This window comes from Enoplosus armatus, chromosome 3 (assembly GCF_043641665.1).
Source record: "Enoplosus armatus isolate fEnoArm2 chromosome 3, fEnoArm2.hap1, whole genome shotgun sequence".
Taxonomy (NCBI): Eukaryota; Metazoa; Chordata; class Actinopteri; order Centrarchiformes; family Enoplosidae; genus Enoplosus; species Enoplosus armatus.
The window spans coordinates 5,250,253-5,270,176 of record NC_092182.1 but is presented as its reverse complement, the minus strand read 5'-3'; the positions used below and the strand labels follow the sequence as shown (position 1 = coordinate 5,270,176).

Sequence of the window (19,924 nt, the reverse complement as noted above, 5' to 3'; positions counted from 1 at the left end):
ATTGATTGTGGAAGTTATTGTATAGTAGTGCAACATATTGTTGTATGGGTGGCGTTTTGGAGGTTTGCATGCTAAATTAGAAAATTTGAATCATGAATGTGGGCGTCACATTCCCAGTCTCAAATGCTGACTTTCAAAACGAAGAAGTTTTGCAGCATTTTGCTGCTTGACATGTTGATTGTGGATGTTATTGTATAGTAGTGCAACATATTGTTGTATGGGTGGCGTTTTGGAGGTTCGCATGCTAAATTAGGAAATTTGAATCATGAATGTGGGCGTCACATTCCCAGTCTCAAATGCTGACTTTCAAAACGAAGAGCTTCACTTCGAAAAGCAGTTGTGAAATATTGCATATCAGTTGAAGTTTTGCAGTCATTGTCCTGCTTGACATATTGATTGTGGAAGTTATTGTATAGTAGTGCAACATATTCTTGTATGGGTGGCGTTTTGGAGGTTCGCATGCTAAATTAGGAAATTTGAATCATGAATGTGGGCGTCACATTCCCAGTTTCAAATGCTGACTTTCAAAACGAAGAGCTTCACTTCGAAAAGCAGTTGTGAAATATTGCATATCAGTTGAAGTTTTGCAGTCATTGTCCTGCTTTACATATTGATTGTGGAAGATATTGTTTAGTAGTGCAACATATTGTTGTATGGGTGGCGTTTTGGAGGTTTGCATGCCAAATTAGAAAATTTGAATCATGAATGTGGGCGTCACATTCCCAGTCTCAAATGCTGACTTTCAAAACGAAGAGCTTCACTTCGAAAAGCAGTTGTGAAGTTTTGCAGCATTTTGCTGCTTGACATGTTGATTGTGGATGTTATTGTATAGTAGTGCAACATATTGTTGTATGGGTGGCGTTTTGGAGGTTCGCATGCTAAATTCGGAAATTTGAATCATGAATGTGGGCGTCACTCCCAGTCTCAAATGCTGACTTTCAAAACGAAGAGCTTCACTTCGAAAAGCAGTTGTGAAGTTTTGCAGCATTTTGCTGCTTGACATGTTGATTGTGGATGTTATTGTATAGTAGTGCAACATATTGTTGTATGGGTGGCATTTTGGAGGTTCGCATGCTATATTAGGAAATTTGAATCATAAATGTGGGCGTCACATTCCCAGTCTCAAATGCTGACTTTCAAAACGAAGAGTTTCACTTCGAAAAGCAGTTGTGAAGTTTTGCAGCATTTTGCTGCTTGACATGTTGATTGTGGATGTTATTGTATAGTAGTGCAACATATTGTTGTATGGGTGGCGTTTTGGAGGTTCGCATGCTAAATTCGGAAATTTGAATCATGAATGTGGGCGTCACATTCCCAGTCTCAAATGCTGACTTTCAAAACGAAGAGCTTCACTTCGAAAAGCAGTTGTGAAGTTTTGCAGCATTTTGCTGCTTGACATGTTGATTGTGGATGTTATTGTATAGTAGTGCAACATATTGTTGTATGGGTGGCGTTTTGGAGGTTCGCATGCTAAATTAGGAAATTTGAATCATGAATGTGGGCGTCACATTCCCAGTCTCAAATGCTGACTTTCAAAACGAAGAGCTTCACTTCGAAAAGCAGTTGTTAAATATTGCATATCAGTTGAAGTTTTGCAGTCATTGTCCTGCTTGACATATTGATTGTGGAAGTTATTGTAAAGTAGTGCAACATATTGTTGTATGGGTGGCGTTTTGGAGGTTCGCATGCTAAATTAGGAAATTTGAATCATGAATGTGGGCGTCACATTCCCAGTTTCAAATGCTGACTTTCAAAACGAAGAGCTTCACTTCGAAAAGCAGTTGTGAAATATTGCATATCAGTTGAAGTTTTGCAGTCATTGTTCTGCTTGACATATTGATTGTGGAAGATATTGTACAGTAGTGCAACATATTGTTGTATGGGTGGCGTTTTGGAGGTTTGCATGCCAAATTAGAAAATTTGAATCATGAATGTGGGCGTCACATTCCCAGTCTCAAATGCTGACTTTCAAAACGAAGAGCTTCACTTCGAAAAGCAGTTGTGAAGTTTTGCAGCATTTTGCTGCTTGACATGTTGATTGTGGATGTTATTGTATAGTAGTGCAACATATTGTTGTATGGGTGGCGTTTTGGAGGTTCGCATGCTAAATTAGGAAATTTGAATCATGAATGTGGGCGTCACATTCCCGGTCTCAAATGCTGACTTTCAAAACGAAGAGCTTCACTTCGAAAAGCAGTTGTGAAATATTGCATATCAGTTGAAGTTTTGCAGTCATTGTCCTGCTTGACATATTGATTGTGGAAGTTATTGTATAGTAGTGCAACATATTGTTGTATGGGTGGCGTTTTGGAGGTTCGCATGCTAAATTAGGAAATTTGAATCATGAATGTGGGCTAAATTCCCAGTCTCAAATGCTGACTTTCAAAACGAAGAGCTTCACTTCGAAAAGCAGTTGTGAAGTTTTGCAGCATTTTGCTCCTTGACATGTTGATTGTGGATGTTATTAGTGCAACATATTGTTGTATGGGTGGCGTTTTGGAGGTTTGCATGCTAAATTAGGAAATTTGAATCATGAATGTGGGCGTCACATTCCCAGTCTCAAATGCTGACTTTCAAAACGAAGAGCTTCACTTCGAAAAGCAGTTGTGAAGTTTTGCAGCATTTTGCTGCTTGACATGTTGATTGTGGATGTTATTGTATAGTAGTGCAACATATTGTTGTATGGGTGGCGTTTTGGAGGTTCGCATGCTAAATTAGGAAATTTGAATCATCAATGTGGGCGTCACATTCCCAGTCTCAAATGCTGACTTTCAAAACGAAGAGCTTCACTTCGAAAAGCAGTTGTGAAGTTTTGCAGCATTTTGCTGCTTGACATGTTGATTGTGGATGTTATTCGTGCAACATATTGTTGTATGGGTGGCGTTTTGGAGGTTCGCATGCTAAATTAGGAAATTTGAATCATGAATGTGGGCGTCACATTCCCAGTCTCAAATGCTGACTTTCAAAACGAAGAGCTTCACTTCGAAAAGCAGTTGTGAAATATTGCATATCAGTTGAAGTTTTGCAGTCACTGTCCTGCTTGACATATTGATTGTGGAAGTTATTGTATAGTAGTGCAACATATTGTTGTATGGGTGGCGTTTTGGAGGTTCGCATGCTAAATTCGGAAATTTTAATCATGAATGTGGGCGTCACATTCCCTGTCTCAAATGCTGACTTTCAAAACGAAGAGCTTCACCTCGAAAAGCAGTTGTGAAGTTTTGCAGCATTTTGCTGCTTGACATATTGATTGTGGATGTTATTGTATAGTAGTGCAACATATTGTTGTATGGGTGGCGTTTTGGAGGTTCGCATGTTAAATTAGGAAATTTGAAACATGAATGTGGGCGTCACATTCCTAGTCTCAAATGCTGACTTTCAAAACGAAGAGCTTCACTTCGAAAAGCAGTTGTGAAGTTTTGCAGCATTTTGCTGCTTGACATGTTGATTGTGGATGTTATTGTATAGTAGTGCAACATATTGTTGTATGGGTGGCGTTTTGGAGGTTCGCATGCCAAATTAGGAAATTTGAATCATGAATCTGGGCGTCATATTCCCTGTCTCAGATGCTGACTTTCAAAACGAAGAGCTTCACTTCGAAAAGCAGTTGTGAAATATTGCATATCAGTTGAAGTTTTGCAGTCATTGTCCTGCTTGACATATTGATTGTGGAAGTTATTGTATAGTAGTGCAACATATTGTTGTATGGGTGGCGTTTTGGAGGTTCGCATGCTAAATTCGGAAATTTGAATCATGAATGTGGGCGTCACATTCCCAGTCTCAAATGCTGACTTTCAAAACGAAGAGCTTCACTTCGAAAAGCAGTTGTGAAGTTTTGCAGCATTTTGCTGCTTGACATGTTGATTGTGGATGTTATTGTATAGTAGTGCAACATATTGTTGTATGGGTGGCGTTTTGGAGGTACGCATGCTAAATTCGGAAATTTGAATCATGAATGTGGGCGTCACATTCCCAGTCTCAAATGCTGACTTTCAAAACGAAGAGCTTCACTTCGAAAAGCAGTTGTGAAGTTTTGCAGCATTTTGCTGCTTGACATGTTGATTCTGGATGTTATTGTATAGTAGTGCAACATATTGTTGTATGGGTGGCGTTTTGGAGGTTTGCATGCTAAATTAGGAAATTTGAATCATGAATGTGGGCGTCACATTCCCAGTCTCAAATGCTGACTTTCAAAACGAAGAGCTTCATTTCGAAAAGCAGTTGTGAAGTTTTGCAGCATTTTGCTGCTTGACATGTTAATTGTGGATGTTATTGTATAGTAGTGCAACATGTTGTATGGGTGGCGTTTTGGAGGTTCGCATGCTAAATTAGGAAATTTGAATCATGAATGTGGGCGTTATATTCCCAGTCTCAAATGCTGACTTTCAAAACGAAGAGCTTCACTTCGAAAAGCAGTTGTGAAGTTTTGCAGCATTTTGCTTCTTGACATGTTGATTGTGGAAATATTGCATATCAGTTGAAGTTTTGCAGTCATTGTGCTGCACATTGATTGTGGAAGTCATTGCATTTCAGTTGAAGTTTTGCAGTCATTGTCCTGCTTGACATATTGATTGTGGAAGTTATTGAATATTAGCGCAACATATTGTTGTATGGGTGGCGTTTTGGAGGTTCGCATATAAGGTTAGGAAATTTGAATCATGAATGTGGGCATGACATTCCCAGTTTCGAATGCTGACTTTCACCACGAAGAATTTCTTGGACCAGCTCCTAGTTGTGCTGTTATAGGCCTTGACTACTGGACTACTGGGGGACTTCCCATGATGCACTGAGCTCTTCTTTCCTCTTCTCCTTCTCCACTTTTACACCCTCATGTCCCACCAATGTATGTTACTAACTTTGTATCTGCCCCCGAGCGTCCTTGTGCTTTCTCGTCTCGCAGGTTACTGTGGATCGTTGTCCTGGTATGCCTGGCTGCTTTTGCCCTGGGCCTCCTTGACTCTCACCGCTGCAATTTCCATTATTAGTCATATTTCTATTATTTTTAGTTTTTGCTATCACTGTTGTTGCTATGCATCTCTGTCTGTCTGTCTGTCTGTCTGGGTGTGTCTCTCTCTCTGTCTCTTTCTCTCTATGTCTCTCTTTCCAACCCAACCGGTCAAAGCAGATGACCGCCCACCTAGAGTCCGGTTCTGTTCAAGGTTTCTGCCTGTTAAAAGGCAGTTTTTCCTTGCCGCTGTCGCCATAGTGCTTGCTCATGGTGGGAGCTGTTGGGTCTCTGTAGTAATATTCTAGAGTATGGTCTGGACCTGCTCTATATGAGATGACTTGATTTGATTTGGTGCTGAATAAATGAAATTGAATTGAAAATTGAATTGTGCTTCTTGACATATTGATCGTGGATGTTATTGCATATCAGTGTAACATACGTGAAAGGAAACCTCTTAGTGCATAAGTGGCAGTATAAACCTTATAGGTTTTTTAAGTTCACATATTATTTCAGGAAGTTTGCATTATGAATGTGGAAGTTACATTCCCAGTCTACTATGCTCACTTCCAAAACCAATCATTTCACTTATATGGAAGTGTTGCATTTAATGTACAGTTTGACATGTTGATTGTGGAAGTTATTGCATATCAGTGTAACATACTTGAAAGGTTGAATATACACTTTTTTTGTGATCAGTGATACAGAAGTATAGAAGAAGTCTTGCATATCTGAGGTACTTACATTTATACTGCCCAACTAAGACATTTAAGAATAGACTGTACATCACAAATCAGACAGATGTGTCCCCCAAATCTACATGTAGAGTAGGACATAAGGGCTAGGGGCATAGGAACAACAGTCTCTGGGCCTTCTTCTCAACGGAGTGGATGCAAGTCTCACACTTCAGGTCATTAGAGATGGTACATCCCAGGAACCTGAAGGACTCCACAGCCAATGCAGTGCTGGGCGGTTCCGCCTGAAGCCCACTGTCATCTCCACTATCTTGAAGGTGTTCTGCTCCAAATTGTTGTGACTGCACCAGACTACCAGGTGCTCAGCCTCTCTATCATTATGAACTGAAATTGGTCTGTGCAAACTGTACGTTTCCTTTTGATATCAATCTGAATCATCAGTTTGAAATTCCACATCATCCACTCCACAGAATGTCCTGATACTGTCTGAGTTACACTCTGAGGTGGTTTGCTATCATTTTAAAGTGAAATTGTTCTGTGGAAACAGAACACAGCTTATATATGACATTTTAGAGGGCTTTAATTTTGCAATGCCACACCAGAATGTCCTGATATTGTCTGGGGTTTTTTTTAAGTGAAATTTGTCTTTCGAAACAGGGAGTTTCTCAATGACACTCTGAGGTGGTGTACTGTTGGTCTCTGGGAATGTATTCTTTATTATTAAGTTTGACTAATTTTGATTTTGTTTATTTATTGACAGACTGATTTACTGACTTATTGAATGAATGTGTAATTGCTTATCACATTCACAGGGGCCTTACTTTTATTTTCAAATTAGTTCTTCCACGTTCTTACCGTAATGCCATTCCTGTACAAAATTAGTATCGCTGCCCTCCTTAATTTCTAATAGACAAATGTTTTTCATTATTTCATACAGATTAGTATTCATTTAGTTGTCTGCTCTATCTTTCTCTGCTCAGTAGTGTCAAGTTTAATCTTTTATGGTGTTCTTGTGTGTCATGTCGGAGGCCCATCTTTCAAAAGCAGGCAAGATAGTCCCTTCTCAGTTGTAGTTTTAACGGGAAGGCTGGATAATAAATAAAATGTGTCACGAAAGAAAAGCTAAATCTTGTAGTTCACAAGGGAAAAACAATTAAATTACAACATACTTTTTCTTTTAAATAGCTGTAAAAACTGCATGAAGCTAGTATTCTTTGTGATCGCCACATACTTGATGTTAAAAAACGTTTTACATTAAAATCTACTCACATCTCTCAATGATAATAACATGAGCACACTACATCAAAATAAACATTCTTTTAAAATTACGGCGCAGTCATCCTTGTCATCCATTGCATTTAACAGAAAACTACTTGTTTCCTATTGTATGCCCAGCGTGCTTCATAACTTAACCGTTCTTCAGCTGACTCCGGATGATTGTCATCATTAAAGTAACCACATTTTATTAACCTTGACATAAATTGCAGTAACTTAAGATGACAAAAATGATCACAACAATTTTTCTTTTATTAGAGGCAGAAAAGCACAGCCACCCTATAAATGATGGAGTCCAATTCCCTTCTAATCTCATTTGTTAATCATATTGTTAATCATTGTATAATTTCCACACGATCATGAATTTGCATATAACCATGCTGTGAAGTTCAGACACACAAGGACACTCAGCAAGACGATGTGCGTTGTTGACTGCACAATGCAAGGTCAGTTCGGTCGGCAGCCCTTGAAAGAGATTTGAAAGGATGAGTGAGAGAGGGTCTCATACTTCTAGTGACATATCACCAATTGTCATTCTGGGACAAAATGATTGAGAGAGAAATTGAGAGTACAAACAAATATATGCAATTAAGATGTAATAACCTGTGGCCGGACAACCGTGTTGTACTTCTCAGGGGCTGCTGCACTCATTGTTGTTGTGTAAACAGTGATTCTGTTTGATTATCAAGATAGAAGACAATTGATACTATTAAATGTCACGCAATACATAAACCTTTTTAAAACAAGTGATGTAAAGGTTCCCTAAAAATAGAAATAGAAATAATGAGCATACAGATAATATGTAAATAGAACAGTACCTCTGCGCTCAAAATGTTTACTACCTTTTAATGTTTTGACTGAAACTCAGCTATTGCTGTTCTATATGCTACTTGCTATGTGCTGAATGTGTGTATGGTGTCGAACAAAGGCCTATTGACATTATTGCTGAGGTAGGGCAAAGGGAACAGAAACTGGAATGCACACAGCTGCCCCGTCTCAGCAACATGGACAGTCATGTGATTCCTTGATCACATCATCATTGGCATAATGAACAGATAACGTTCGCCTTACCCGTTGCACACTGGATACAGCGACAAAACCTGGAAGGCAAGACTCAGTTAGAAAATCATACATTGTCAAAGTGTACATTGTCTCTCAGTAGTACGTGAACTTTGCTCCACTGAAATATTGATTTATTTACGTGCCTGATAAAGTGTGTCCATGTTGATGTGATCTTGGCCAGTAGCATTTAGTGCTTTGTTGGCTGCTTCTCTACGAAATAAACACACAACAACAGCATGTTAATAGTGACAACAACAATGTTGAGGAAGTGTTCAGCATGTGAGATGACTCACCTTCGATGATCCCTGGCTGGGGGAGGAAGCCAGTGGTCAAAGTTCGTCTCCACTCTGTACCATCTAAACCAGGAATGCAAAATTTTATGTTTGGGTTCAGTTGTGCAACACACACCTTCATATTCCAGATCCTGTATTTTGCCTACCCTCCATTCACAGGATCCAGTGACCAGATATCAGCGGGGCCTGTCCGGTCTCTCGTGATGACAGCCCCTTCCCCTGCTCGCACCCCACCCACAATGTAATACACTCCAGTGATGATGGGGATTTTGGAAAGACGCATCACCGCATCCAGAAAGTTCTCTGCTTCCCCCAGTGTCTGCATACAGTACACCCAATTGTTCAAAGTTTCATTTCCTCATACCGTAAACATCCTCATGATACTAACTTCCGTAACATACTCACCTCCCTCACCAGCCAGCTCACTGGGGACCTCTTAAAGAGGAAAGCAGACACCACATTCTTCCACCAGTTCCACCAGTGTTCATTGCCTGAGGATCACAAACAAAAAAAACTCGCATGAAAACAAAAAGAAACAATAAAATCTGACTATTGCAACATTTCTGGACGAACATGACAGCTTTTTTGGGGGGGGGGGGGCATCTTGCCTTTTTTAATAGATAGTGACAGAGAGAGAGGAAAGGTGGGAGATAGAGAGAGGATGACATGCAGCAAAGGGTCCTGGGTTGGAATCAAACCCAGGAAGCTGTAGTAAGGACTCTGCCTTAATGACAGCTGTGAAGAAGTGCTGTCTTACCTCGCTGGTCGCCAGAGACAGTAAACTTGTTAGGACTCTGTCCCGTCCACAGGCCAACATAGCCAGCAAATGAAGTTCCACTGTATGCCACCTGAATGGGCGTGTCAGCAAACAACAACAAAATCATATGCACCTCATCATTATGCAAGAACTTTCAGTTTGCACCTGCTAAACTTTACTGACTGATTGGCGTTGCTGGATAAAAGATTCTTAGCATTTTTTTTTGGTGGTGGTGGTGGTGGAGGGGGGGGTATAGTCTGAGGAAGTACAACAGTTATTTAGGTGTTCAATGCTATGAATACATACTGTACCTCTCCATTCTTGAGGAAAACAACGTTGATAGTCAGATTCCTCAGAACAGGATGTGGATAATCGAGATTCCTGCCGTGGTACACGTGCCCATTTTTGTCCTGCGCTACAATGCTCGTGCAAAATCTAGGAATGCATAAAGTTTGTTTGCATGCCTGAGAGGGCTTTCACCTTAACCCTGCATACTTGTCAGATATTACGTCTCTGCATTGTACACAGGTTTCCATTACAAATGTGCAACAAGTCATACATACGCAGATATTTCATAGGCAAAGTTGAGAATGATGACATCTGAGAGGCTTCCTCCCAAGTTTGAGGCCATGCCACGGATCTCCCCCGCATAAGGCTGAGGAATGTACTTCTCCAAAGCCGTCACAATAGGTGCAACTGCGTGGTGCACCCATTTCGGAACTGTAGAGCTGAAAACCAAACAAAAAATCATGTTTGTGTGCAGCCACTGTGAAGCACTACCACTGGAAGATAAACTTTAACCCAGACGTTGGCTGACCTGCTGACTCAAGGCTGACATAAAGTCAACATTATGTTAGCATGTTAGCTTTCTAACAATCCATTGTATTTTTAAGCGCTTTGCGGTGATGTCCCTGATGATTACAGTTCACCCTCTGTGTTTACCACCACTGATAATGTCATCGAAAGTGAAACCATGCCTTCTGTGGCCTATTGTTTACCTAAGAATGTTTATATTTCGATAATCTTATTTTATAACGTTAGCCTCTTTATGACTCACTCCTATTACGTTACTATTAAAATGCGTTAGCAAACTTGGGCACGAGCTACTCTTAACTAATGGCAAACTTCCGCAACATCGGATAAAAGTTACTTTCTAGAAATAAAAACTGTCAAATATTTCGAAGCTATAGAGGTAAAAAGGCTAAAAAAAAATTTAAAAAAACTTACTCAATGACCTCTGCTGCGGCTTTTTTCAGGTAGTCTACGTCAAAGACTTTGATTAGAGGCTGCCATCGCACTTCTGGATCTTCATCCAGGCTGATATTCAGCGTGGGGGGAGCGAAGTCCGCCCGGCACGACACCACGAGTCCCAGCAGCAGCAGCAGCACCGCAGCCCGCACCATCCCGACCGGTCAGACCCGAGAGTGCCGCAGACTGACACCGGAGACACGGGGTGGCAAGAACGAGAATGAGACTTCCGCTCCGAAATGTTTCAGAATAAAGATACAGGTCACACTTCCGCAAACCGATGGCTTTTAGCTTTAATAATAATAATAATAATAATAATAAAACGTGTAGCTTCCGCAAACCAATGGCCTTCAGCTTTATAATAAATAATAGTAATAATAATAAAAACAAAACAATTACTTGAGTAAAACTCCAGAACTATTATCATTATGCAGAACGGCCCTGTCAGTGTTATATAGGCTTTTTTTCACAGATAACCACAAGGTCAGACCACAACCTAGTGCACCTCAACCCCTGTTATGTGCCTCTAGTCAAGAGCCAGCCTGCAACCATAAGGACAGTGAGGAGATGGTCGGAGGAGGCTTATGAGACACTTCAGGGATGTTTTGAGGTGACTGACTGGCAGGCGCTCTGTGAGCTGCATGGAGAGGACACTGACGGGCTGACAGAGTGCATCACGGATTACATCAACTTCTGTGTGGACTCCACTGTCCCAGCAAGGACTGTCCATTGTTATGCAAACAACAAGCCATGGGTGACAAAGGACATCAAGGCCATCCTGAATGAAAAGAAGAGGGCCTTCAGAGCTGGCAACAGGGAGGAGGTGAGAACGATCCAGGGGGAACCGAAGGTGAAGATCAGGGAAGCCAAGGAGAGGTACAGGAGGAAGCTGGAGTGGAAACTCCAGCAGAACAACATTAGAGAGGTCTGGAGTGGAATGACGACCATCACGGGTTTCAGGCCGACCAACAACAGAGGAGTTGAAGGCAGTGTGGATCGGGCCAACGAACTGAATCTGTTTTTCAACAGATTTGACACTGTGGGCCCTGCTCACAGATAAGTGAAAGAAAGATATCATTTTGATTAAAGAGCTTGGCTTGCACATACTGGTGGATTAACCATTACAGAAACATCAAATATTTTGGTAATCGGCAATACTGTTCATTTAGGGCAGCGGTGGCAAACACCTTACACTGGGTGGTGGTCTAATAAATTTGTTAAGCACTGTATATGTATATATATATATATATATATATATATATATATACACACACACACACATACATATACATTGTTATTGTATAGATTTTTTTACTTTTATTTTTCACTCAAATACTGTAAATGTGTATATTTTTATTTTCAATTTCTTATTTTTATATTTTGTACATACTTTTAGCTCTAAATTTATACTACTTTCTACTCTTGAATGGGAGCACCGGTACTGTACAATTTCCACCCGGGGATCAATAAAGTATTTCTGATTCTGATAACATTTTGACATGTCACAGTAATAAAATGAATGATGGCTGAATTCCATTTAGCTGCTTCAGTTGCAGGGTCCTGATGTTGTCCATGTTGGCTCACTGTCACACTGTCATGGCTCACTGGGACATAGAACAGATCCATCGTTAATATCATTAATAACACCTGTGCTGATCATTATTATAATGCATTAACACGTGAGCAGTAGCCCTCTGTAATGTTGTAGCTGGTCGAGGTGAGGCCAATTTGAACTGCTCCATATACTGTTGCACTGGGTAGTTTAATCTGTATCAGTGCATCATATTTTATAAACTGATTATTTGTTTTGTGTGTCTGTGAAATCTTACTGTGAAAAGTCACTATAAAACATAGCTGTTAAATAAATGTACCAGCAAAGTACAAGTACCTCAAAACTGTCATTTATAGTACTTGAGTCAATGTACTTAGTCACTTCCCACCACTAAATAACTACTGCTAACAATAATAATAATGATGATGATGATGATAATCTCACCAATATTGTACTTTTCTTGCTTCACTTACTTAAAAATAAGTCATTTCTCATAATGAATTTAGAGCACAGGGTGTGTAGAGATAAGTGACACAAAAACTGTTAGACAGTTGTCAGCCTTCCCACAATGATACAGGAAGTCAAGAAGAGGAATCAGGGTAACTGAGGTTGAAGATAAAGATAGGCTTTATTAATCCCACAGTGGGGAAATTTACAAGTCACAGCAGAGGAGGAAGAGGAACTCTTTGGTTTAGTGTGAAGTTTGAGATTTCACTGCCATGATTTTCCTGCAAAGATGAGGTGTCATTATTAGTGGGCTATTTTATGGAAGGACAGAGGAACAATGCATTGTGTAGTTTAGAATTATCAAAGATATGTTTGCTGCATTTTGCTACAAATCTTTTATTATTGTTGTTGCTGTTGTTATTTCCATACAATTATGTTTTCCAGACAGACAGTGGCCTGTAATTTGTAGATGGAACACTTTTATTTAAAAGAAATGCGACAAGAAGTATAATTATTGTTCTTTCCAGTGGAATGCAGTAATACTGCAATCTTGTCTCCAATCTTGTCTCCAATCTTGTCAAGCACTAAGTGAGTTTTGTAGAAATTTGAACAAACTATTGAGGTTGGTTCATTTGGTTAAAACTGTTAATTCGGATGCAGCAGATCCTGTTCGTGACGCCATGTTCTGTTGTTAATTTCTTCTTCATTCCCCAGATGTAGGTGATGATTCGATGATGGAAGGAAACTCCGCTGATACTGACTTTTTACATAATACTCTTTATTTGCATCAAAGATCAGGATCAACAGGCATGCGCATCTTGGCCTGTACAGCACCCGTAGCCGAATCAGTACTGCTGCCCTGAACACTGTTCAAGCTCATCTTTTATACCTTTAGACATGCATGGGGGTCCTACTATAACACACGAGTCTGTAAACTTCCGTTCCCTATCTAGGGGTCAGGAAAAGAGACCTCTCAGAATGATGTTTCACGTACCTTAACCTCTCAGAGATAACCTATCACATACCAAGGAAGATCTCGTCTAAACAACAATGCATCTTATCTTTAAGGTGCCCCAACGTCTGTTAGTTGTTTACCTGGAACATTGCATACGTAACAACTTTGTACTGCATATCATTGTCTGAAAAGACTACTTTTATGATTAGTATCAAATAATACACATCACTATTAACTTGAAATTTTGAGGCAGCCGGTAAAATGCATTCTAGGCTGATGCGACTTAATATTATTATAGCACTGCAATGTCAATGTAGCCTATATCGTTTGATGAATAACATTCATCGTCACAGTCTAAGAATTGCTTTACAACTTTTTTGACAAGATATGAAGAGTTTAGGGGTCTTACTCACTCAGTTTTACACTTTCAGAAAATGGAAAGTTTAGTATAAACATTCCTGTATTCTCTTTGAAAAGGGTATTTTGTAAAACCTATTTGTAATTATGTGAAGTGCAAACTGTTTTATTGATTTATTCTTAGATGCAGTTGACCAGTCATACATTTATTATGCTTAATAAAACAGCATCAGGTTCTTCTGAAAACCTCTTGTCCTCAGATAGTCCTCTATCTGGCTGTACGAATGGATGTCTTTGGACCAGCCTCTCAGCCATAACAATTCTCCCCGGTGCCTCATTTACAGTGCACACACTGTTCTCATCAACAATCTCAATGTGCACAAGGTCCATCGTCATCCCGGCCGTTATGTCCTTTGTGACACCAAGTTTCAGAATTAGACTTTTATTAGTCAGCAACTCAATAACAAGGCCAGTCTTTTGATGTTGTTCTTGGAAGCCAGCCTTTATCTTGTGACTATCTTTTTTTTCGCCGCCCCTTTTACACTGGTGTCAGTGTTTACAGCGGTAGCCGCTTGCCACTTCAGGCGGTGAGGCTACAGAAAGGCTGCCTTGGCTCAATTATGAATTCCCCTCCAGTCAGTGGAGGATATATTCAGATAAGATTGTGAGCTAATTGAGGATGACAGAAAACAAACATACATAAACAGAAACATAAATAAAGAGATTCATTCAAAATATAGTTGGGTGAGGCTTAATGGTTAGTGTGTGATATCAACGCTGCCAGGGCGAGAACTTGGGATGATTCCCGCCGCATCAGTCAAATGTCATAGCCTATGTTGGACCACTGTGGCTTTGACTGGTTTCATGCCCTTTGCATCTTGAGAAGCCATCCAGGCTCTTCTGTGGATATAGCTGCCTCATCCAGTTATCTTTGTGCTCCTGTGGGATTTTAAATCTACAGTAAACAATGCTTTGGGCCACTTGGGTGCAGCATAAACAAGCTGTAAACATAACACTGTTGTGGTTTTAGCACACACTGTAAAGTTGATTAATTGATGCATCTAGCTGATACAAGCAACATTAGCATTAATTCGGAATTGTGTCTTCAATTGCCAAAAGTCCAATACCCGCTCTCCTTTTCGCTCTGGTCTGATTCCATCAAATCCTCGAGGGAAACATCTGGCTCTCTAGCTGCTAAATGCTCCACTCATGGGCCTCCACTATGTTCACCAACTAGCTGCTAATGTCTTCTTTTTGCTGTTTGGTGCTGGCAGGTAATGTGCAATGGGTTTATCAGAGCTTTTTCCCTGCAAACAACTTCCTGTTGTGGCTGGAAACGAGACCAATACAACTGAAAGATGCTGACCTGCTCCACAGAGCTCAGAGGAAACACAGAGTTGGGTGATAATTCTCTGCGCGTTCCTCACTGTTCTCTTGTACAATGTTTAATACACAAGACAATGGCCAAAATGACGAGCATGATATTTTGATGAGGGGTTTCACACTGACATATACGTCTACTAAATTGTTACTGATATATTCTCAGTTGGCGCTCAGTTGGCAGCATCATATCAGTTGTGGTCTAATGAAGATTTATACCAGAGTCCTTGGCGTGAACGTGGTAGCACTGTATGAAGCACTAATACCACAAGGTGGTGCTGGTACTGCATTTTTGAGCACATCAGGACTGTCATCAGGACTGTCATCAGGACTGTCGACAGGCCCTTGGAGAGTAAATCTCAAAATACTGACCAAACTACCGCTGTGATTACAATAAAAGAAAAACTTCCATTTCCACATTTCTCAGGGACACATGGTGCATGGTAAGCATATGATATAGGCCTTTTTCTTATTTTCACTATTACTCCAACTACAGCAGCGTTACCACCCAGGAAACAGCGTCCAAACAAGCAACAAGAGGTTGGTGGAGACTGGTCTTCCATATTATTAAATGTGAAAGTAAATCAAAGACATAAAGTCCTTTCCCCCACAACCTCAAATACCATTTCCATCCACTGTGGTGTTCTCAAGTTGCCAAGACACATTTTCTGCTCCTACTCAGCACACTTTCAGTATTGTTACAGTGGCTGACACACGGTATATAAACCATATAAACTGTGTGGGAGAGAATGACTAAACCAAAAAAAGTAAAATTCAGATAATTCAGTGAATATGTAGTTCATGTCTGCATTTTTACAGAAAACCAAAAAGTTATTTCTAGTTTCTAAACTGATATTGTGGATCACAGTATCAGTTTTTCTGAGTGTATAATATACATGACTGTATTTAGTAAGCAAAATCTTGATAATCTCAGTCGTGACAAGTGACTGTGAAAGTCAAAATAGATTTATAAATGTGTCAAAATTCACTAAGATCCGACAGATAATTCCTTGGAAATGCTTTAGAGTTTGAAATGTTTACAGCCTGTAATCTAAGACATGCTATTGATTTACACTGGCTCTGCTGCTTTATGGGTTATGTAAGTGTTATATAAGTATGTGTTGTTATGAGGAGCTGTCAGGTTGGCTGCCTACAACACGTTTAAGCCATCAGGCAGTGAAACACAAATTCGGAGAGGGGGGGGAAGCTTTATTAATATTTTAATATATATCAATAATACTTTATATACAAAATATGTACAACAAACAACCTTTTGTTACACTTCATAATAATAAAAATCCCAAGTACCTCTTTCTATACAAAACTATTATTTTTGTTTGAACTTTACATTCACTCTCTTTGCCACAGACACAACATTTAAAGCAAATACATTTAAACACCTGCCGTCATCGTGTCTGCGTTAAACGAGTAAAGGCAACAGCATGAGCTAAGGTCAGGCCTTAACTTGACCGGGAAACTGTGGGCAAGACGCAAATCTGGTTGAGCACAATGCTATATACTGTACACGTTCTCTTGGCATACAGCAAATGACTACCTCAACCTTCCTCTGGTAGCGATGCAAATACACTCAGTGGGTCACGTATCAAAAATAGAGATGTACGAGTAGTATAAACAAAAATAATTACAAGACATGACTTCACAGGAACTCCATCTAGATGCACACATCGTCATGAGTCACAAATTAAATCGTAAAAGCACATATGGCCACATCACTCTTTGACAGACATGAGTGACACACCTTGTACAGTGACAACGCCCTGAATTCTTTGAACATCGTGAACACTCGTGTTCAATTAGCTCCAAGGTAACTGAAGGATCTAAGGAGCAATGGCTTTTGTGACGTCAATGGTCAACATGAGCCAGACTATTTTTGTTTATTTTGGTAACATTCTAGTCTAAACAATGGTCTGTTGCAGTTACAGGAGCGACAAAGACTGAAGGTAGATCCTCCATTCACAGATCTACAGCAGGTAATAATAATTCAAGCAGCATCTACAAGGGGCTTTTGTTCAATCTTTACATTCATTACAGACTGGTGTGTGTGTGCAAAAAAGTAGGTCTGAATAATATTTGGGGGGCTTATCGGTGCCTTACATTCTGGGTTTACCTCTGACATTCAACACTGAGTGCGGAAAAAAAACCCACTTGCGATCTCTTGCGCACCCATCATCTATAAATGGACCATCTTCACAGTGTTTCAGAGCCATGCAACAGGTGATGTATGAGGCTTCACATGGACACTCCAGGTGGCGCCCAAAAGTCCTGTTTCAGTGTGCGAGGAGCTGATGACAGACGATGGTGACCATTTGGGGTTCTTTGCTGGGGTCAGTGTTCTGATGGGCCAAACAACAGCTGTGGTTTGAAGGGATACCAGTGTGTTTGTTTTTGTTTACCCTCTTTTCAGCGGGCCAACCATTCAACCTCATCGACATTCAGAGGGCAAGGTTCCAACAGAAACACATCTGTTCAGTCTTTGGTTTCCAAGTTCAATGGAGGGACCTGCCTTAAAGCTTTGTGAAGAGCAGAGGAGTCCATGTGGTTCTGGTGGGGTACTGGAGACCCTGCCCTCGGGGACATCACCAGAGATGAGGGAAGCGTCTCCAGGGGCAAGCTCGCTGCAGAGCCGCTCATGCCTGGGTACATAACCGGCATGCCCCCAGGGTACCAGCATTTCTCCAGCATGGGCAGATAGGCTGCCGCTGTTGCAGCTCCAGGGGGGATGAGGTAGAAGGGGAGACAAAAGGGGGGCTGGTTGGGGGAGAAGCTCATGTAGCTGCCAGGGCCTCCTGCAGCGTGAACAGGGAGAATCTCATCCTCTGAGGAGTCAGACCTCGACCTTTTGGTCTGAGGCTCATCACCCTCCTGCTTGATGGCACCGGCCGTCCTCTCAGACGCGACATGCTTGAGCTCCCCTTCCTTTGCATGGCTTTCTGACCACTGGGCTTTGGGGTCACGCTTGTCATGTTCTCCCCCATAGCCGCTGTCTGTGTCCGTGTCACTGCCGCTCTGCTCCCCCATCCCATGGGGGTAAGTCCTTTGAATGACGGGAACACAGTTCTTAGCTGGGACCTCAGACGCCCTTTGGGGCTGTCCAGCGGGTTTCTTCAGTTTCTCCGAAGCCTGAGGGATGGACTCGTCTGGGTGTAGGATGCTTCGATGCTGCAGGACTTCAGCTGCTACCTTTTGGATGTGGCTGATGACATGGGAGGGAGTCAGGTCCCTGCTGCTTTCTTGGCTGGCCACATAATGGAGGACCTCTTTTGCACACAAGTGAAAGCCGGAGCGGAACATCTCCTCGCTGCTCTCTGCGCTGTCACCTCCATTATCACCTAGTCAATTAGAACCACAAGGTTAAAACTCTTCTATACTTCACAGTGATCCATGAAGTGTTTCTGATAGACGCAACAGATTGCAGAGCGCTCAGTCTGTTGATGCCTCATTAAAATGATTATAACATTTTATGTCTCCACAACGTCACGGCATTAAACTTACTCATTTGCAGGTCCTTCTGTAGCGCGATAATTTTCTGCTGCTGCTGCTCCAGGAGGCCACTCAGGGCTTTCACATGCTTGAGAGTGAGTTCCAGCACCACGGCTTTCTCCAAATGACCCAGCGTCTAAAACAGGAAGACCTTCGATAAGCATGTTGATCTTTCTTATGTAACACATTCTGCAGCTGAACAGAGGACAAGTCTAGAACACCCGGGAAGTCATGCAATCCACGTACACACACACGCACACAAAAACAGCAACTCGAAATCTAAAATCTCGTTAGAATTTAGACAATACAATGAATTAAATGACAAAATTAACGCACACAAAAAGAAATGCAATTATTTGTTCATCTCTACTCTACTTATAAAATCCAAAACTTTTTTTTTTTTTTGAGACTCCAAAACTGAATCCAAAGGCTGGGGCAAACAACACTGCCCAGCATAACCATGTGGCGTCTCACATTCCCTGGCTGTTGGCAGACGCGCCATATGTAGAAGATAATACGCACCGTGAGCTTAAGATGTTCTGGCAACAGATCCTTCAGCTGGGCGATGCATTCGTTGATTCTGTCACGTCTCTTCTTTTCGATCAGTCGGTGTGGCAACTTGTATGTCTCCTGGAGGGGGGTTGAAATGTTGTCAGTGAAATCCAGGCGGCTCAGTTGAAACTGACACATGCAGGACTATTATGCATTTTAACTTGAATTTACCTTGCTCTCGTCCACTCGCTTCATGCCCCTCCTGGGTTTGTACACATAAATGGGGAAATCCATCCTTTGGAGACAAGATAAAATGAGTCTTTAGTTGGGTAAGAGTTCCGTGCAAAGTGCAAAAATAGCTAATAGGATAGAATAGAGCAGAATAAAATAGAAAGTGTTCCTCTTACCCTTGCATGTCAGCTATATCCAGTGAGGGGTGTTTTGGCACACAGGGAGGTGGTTGTGCACTGGTAATCCTCTCCATGTCGCTTGACTGAAAAACCCGAAGAAATGACTTCAAAAAGCCTTCCAAACGTCCCAAACGTGTCTCCGCAGTCGCACTTCAAAGCGAGAGAAAAGGACTTATGCAAAAACAATCAAGACGAAAGTATCTCCTGTTATCCCGTTTGAGAGAGTGTGTGTGTGTGTGTTCCCGCGGTGAGCTGGAGTTGGGCACGGCGCAGTGTTGTCACCCTGAGGTCCGGACTCGGTAGTATGTCTGGGGAGGCTCCACGCTCTGCTCAATGTGTGAGAGCTGGGTGGGTTTTTGACTACGTGTTAAATAAACCCTGTGACTGCAGGCACGTCTCTCGGCTGGAGACACAGACTCGACACCGTCACATGAGCCTCACGTGTTGGACGGTGCTTTCAACTCCTCACCCTCCCCACCCCTCACCACACACACACACACACACACACCTCCTCCCCCACCCCTGCTGCTGGAGTACAACCCATTTCTGTAGTAC

The 19,924-nt window shown here is 41.4% G+C and overlaps 2 protein-coding genes across 2 annotated transcripts; both read right to left on the bottom strand.

Moving 5' to 3' along the window:
- Window positions 1-7,149: 7,149 nt before the first annotated feature.
- Window positions 7,150-10,470, bottom strand: LOC139282689 (N-acylethanolamine-hydrolyzing acid amidase-like). The gene is made up of 11 exons (XM_070902521.1): window positions 10,255-10,470; window positions 9,591-9,755; window positions 9,339-9,462; window positions 9,028-9,118; window positions 8,676-8,761; window positions 8,417-8,589; window positions 8,271-8,333; window positions 8,121-8,187; window positions 7,987-8,015; window positions 7,519-7,588; window positions 7,150-7,380 (listed from the first exon to the last, which is right to left on the bottom strand). Exons 1-11 carry the CDS (start codon window positions 10,428-10,430, stop codon window positions 7,363-7,365), a joined length of 1,062 nt encoding a protein of 353 aa, XP_070758622.1. The 5' UTR covers window positions 10,431-10,470; the 3' UTR covers window positions 7,150-7,362.
- A 5,684-nt stretch (window positions 10,471-16,154) lies between these two features.
- bhlhe40 (basic helix-loop-helix family, member e40) lies at window positions 16,155-19,690 on the bottom strand. Its single transcript, XM_070903194.1, has 5 exons — window positions 19,367-19,690; window positions 19,191-19,254; window positions 18,990-19,097; window positions 18,480-18,603; window positions 16,155-18,316 (listed from the first exon to the last, which is right to left on the bottom strand). Exons 1-5 carry the CDS (start codon window positions 19,441-19,443, stop codon window positions 17,454-17,456), a joined length of 1,236 nt encoding a protein of 411 aa, XP_070759295.1. The 5' UTR covers window positions 19,444-19,690; the 3' UTR covers window positions 16,155-17,453.
- Window positions 19,691-19,924: the final 234 nt, after the last annotated feature.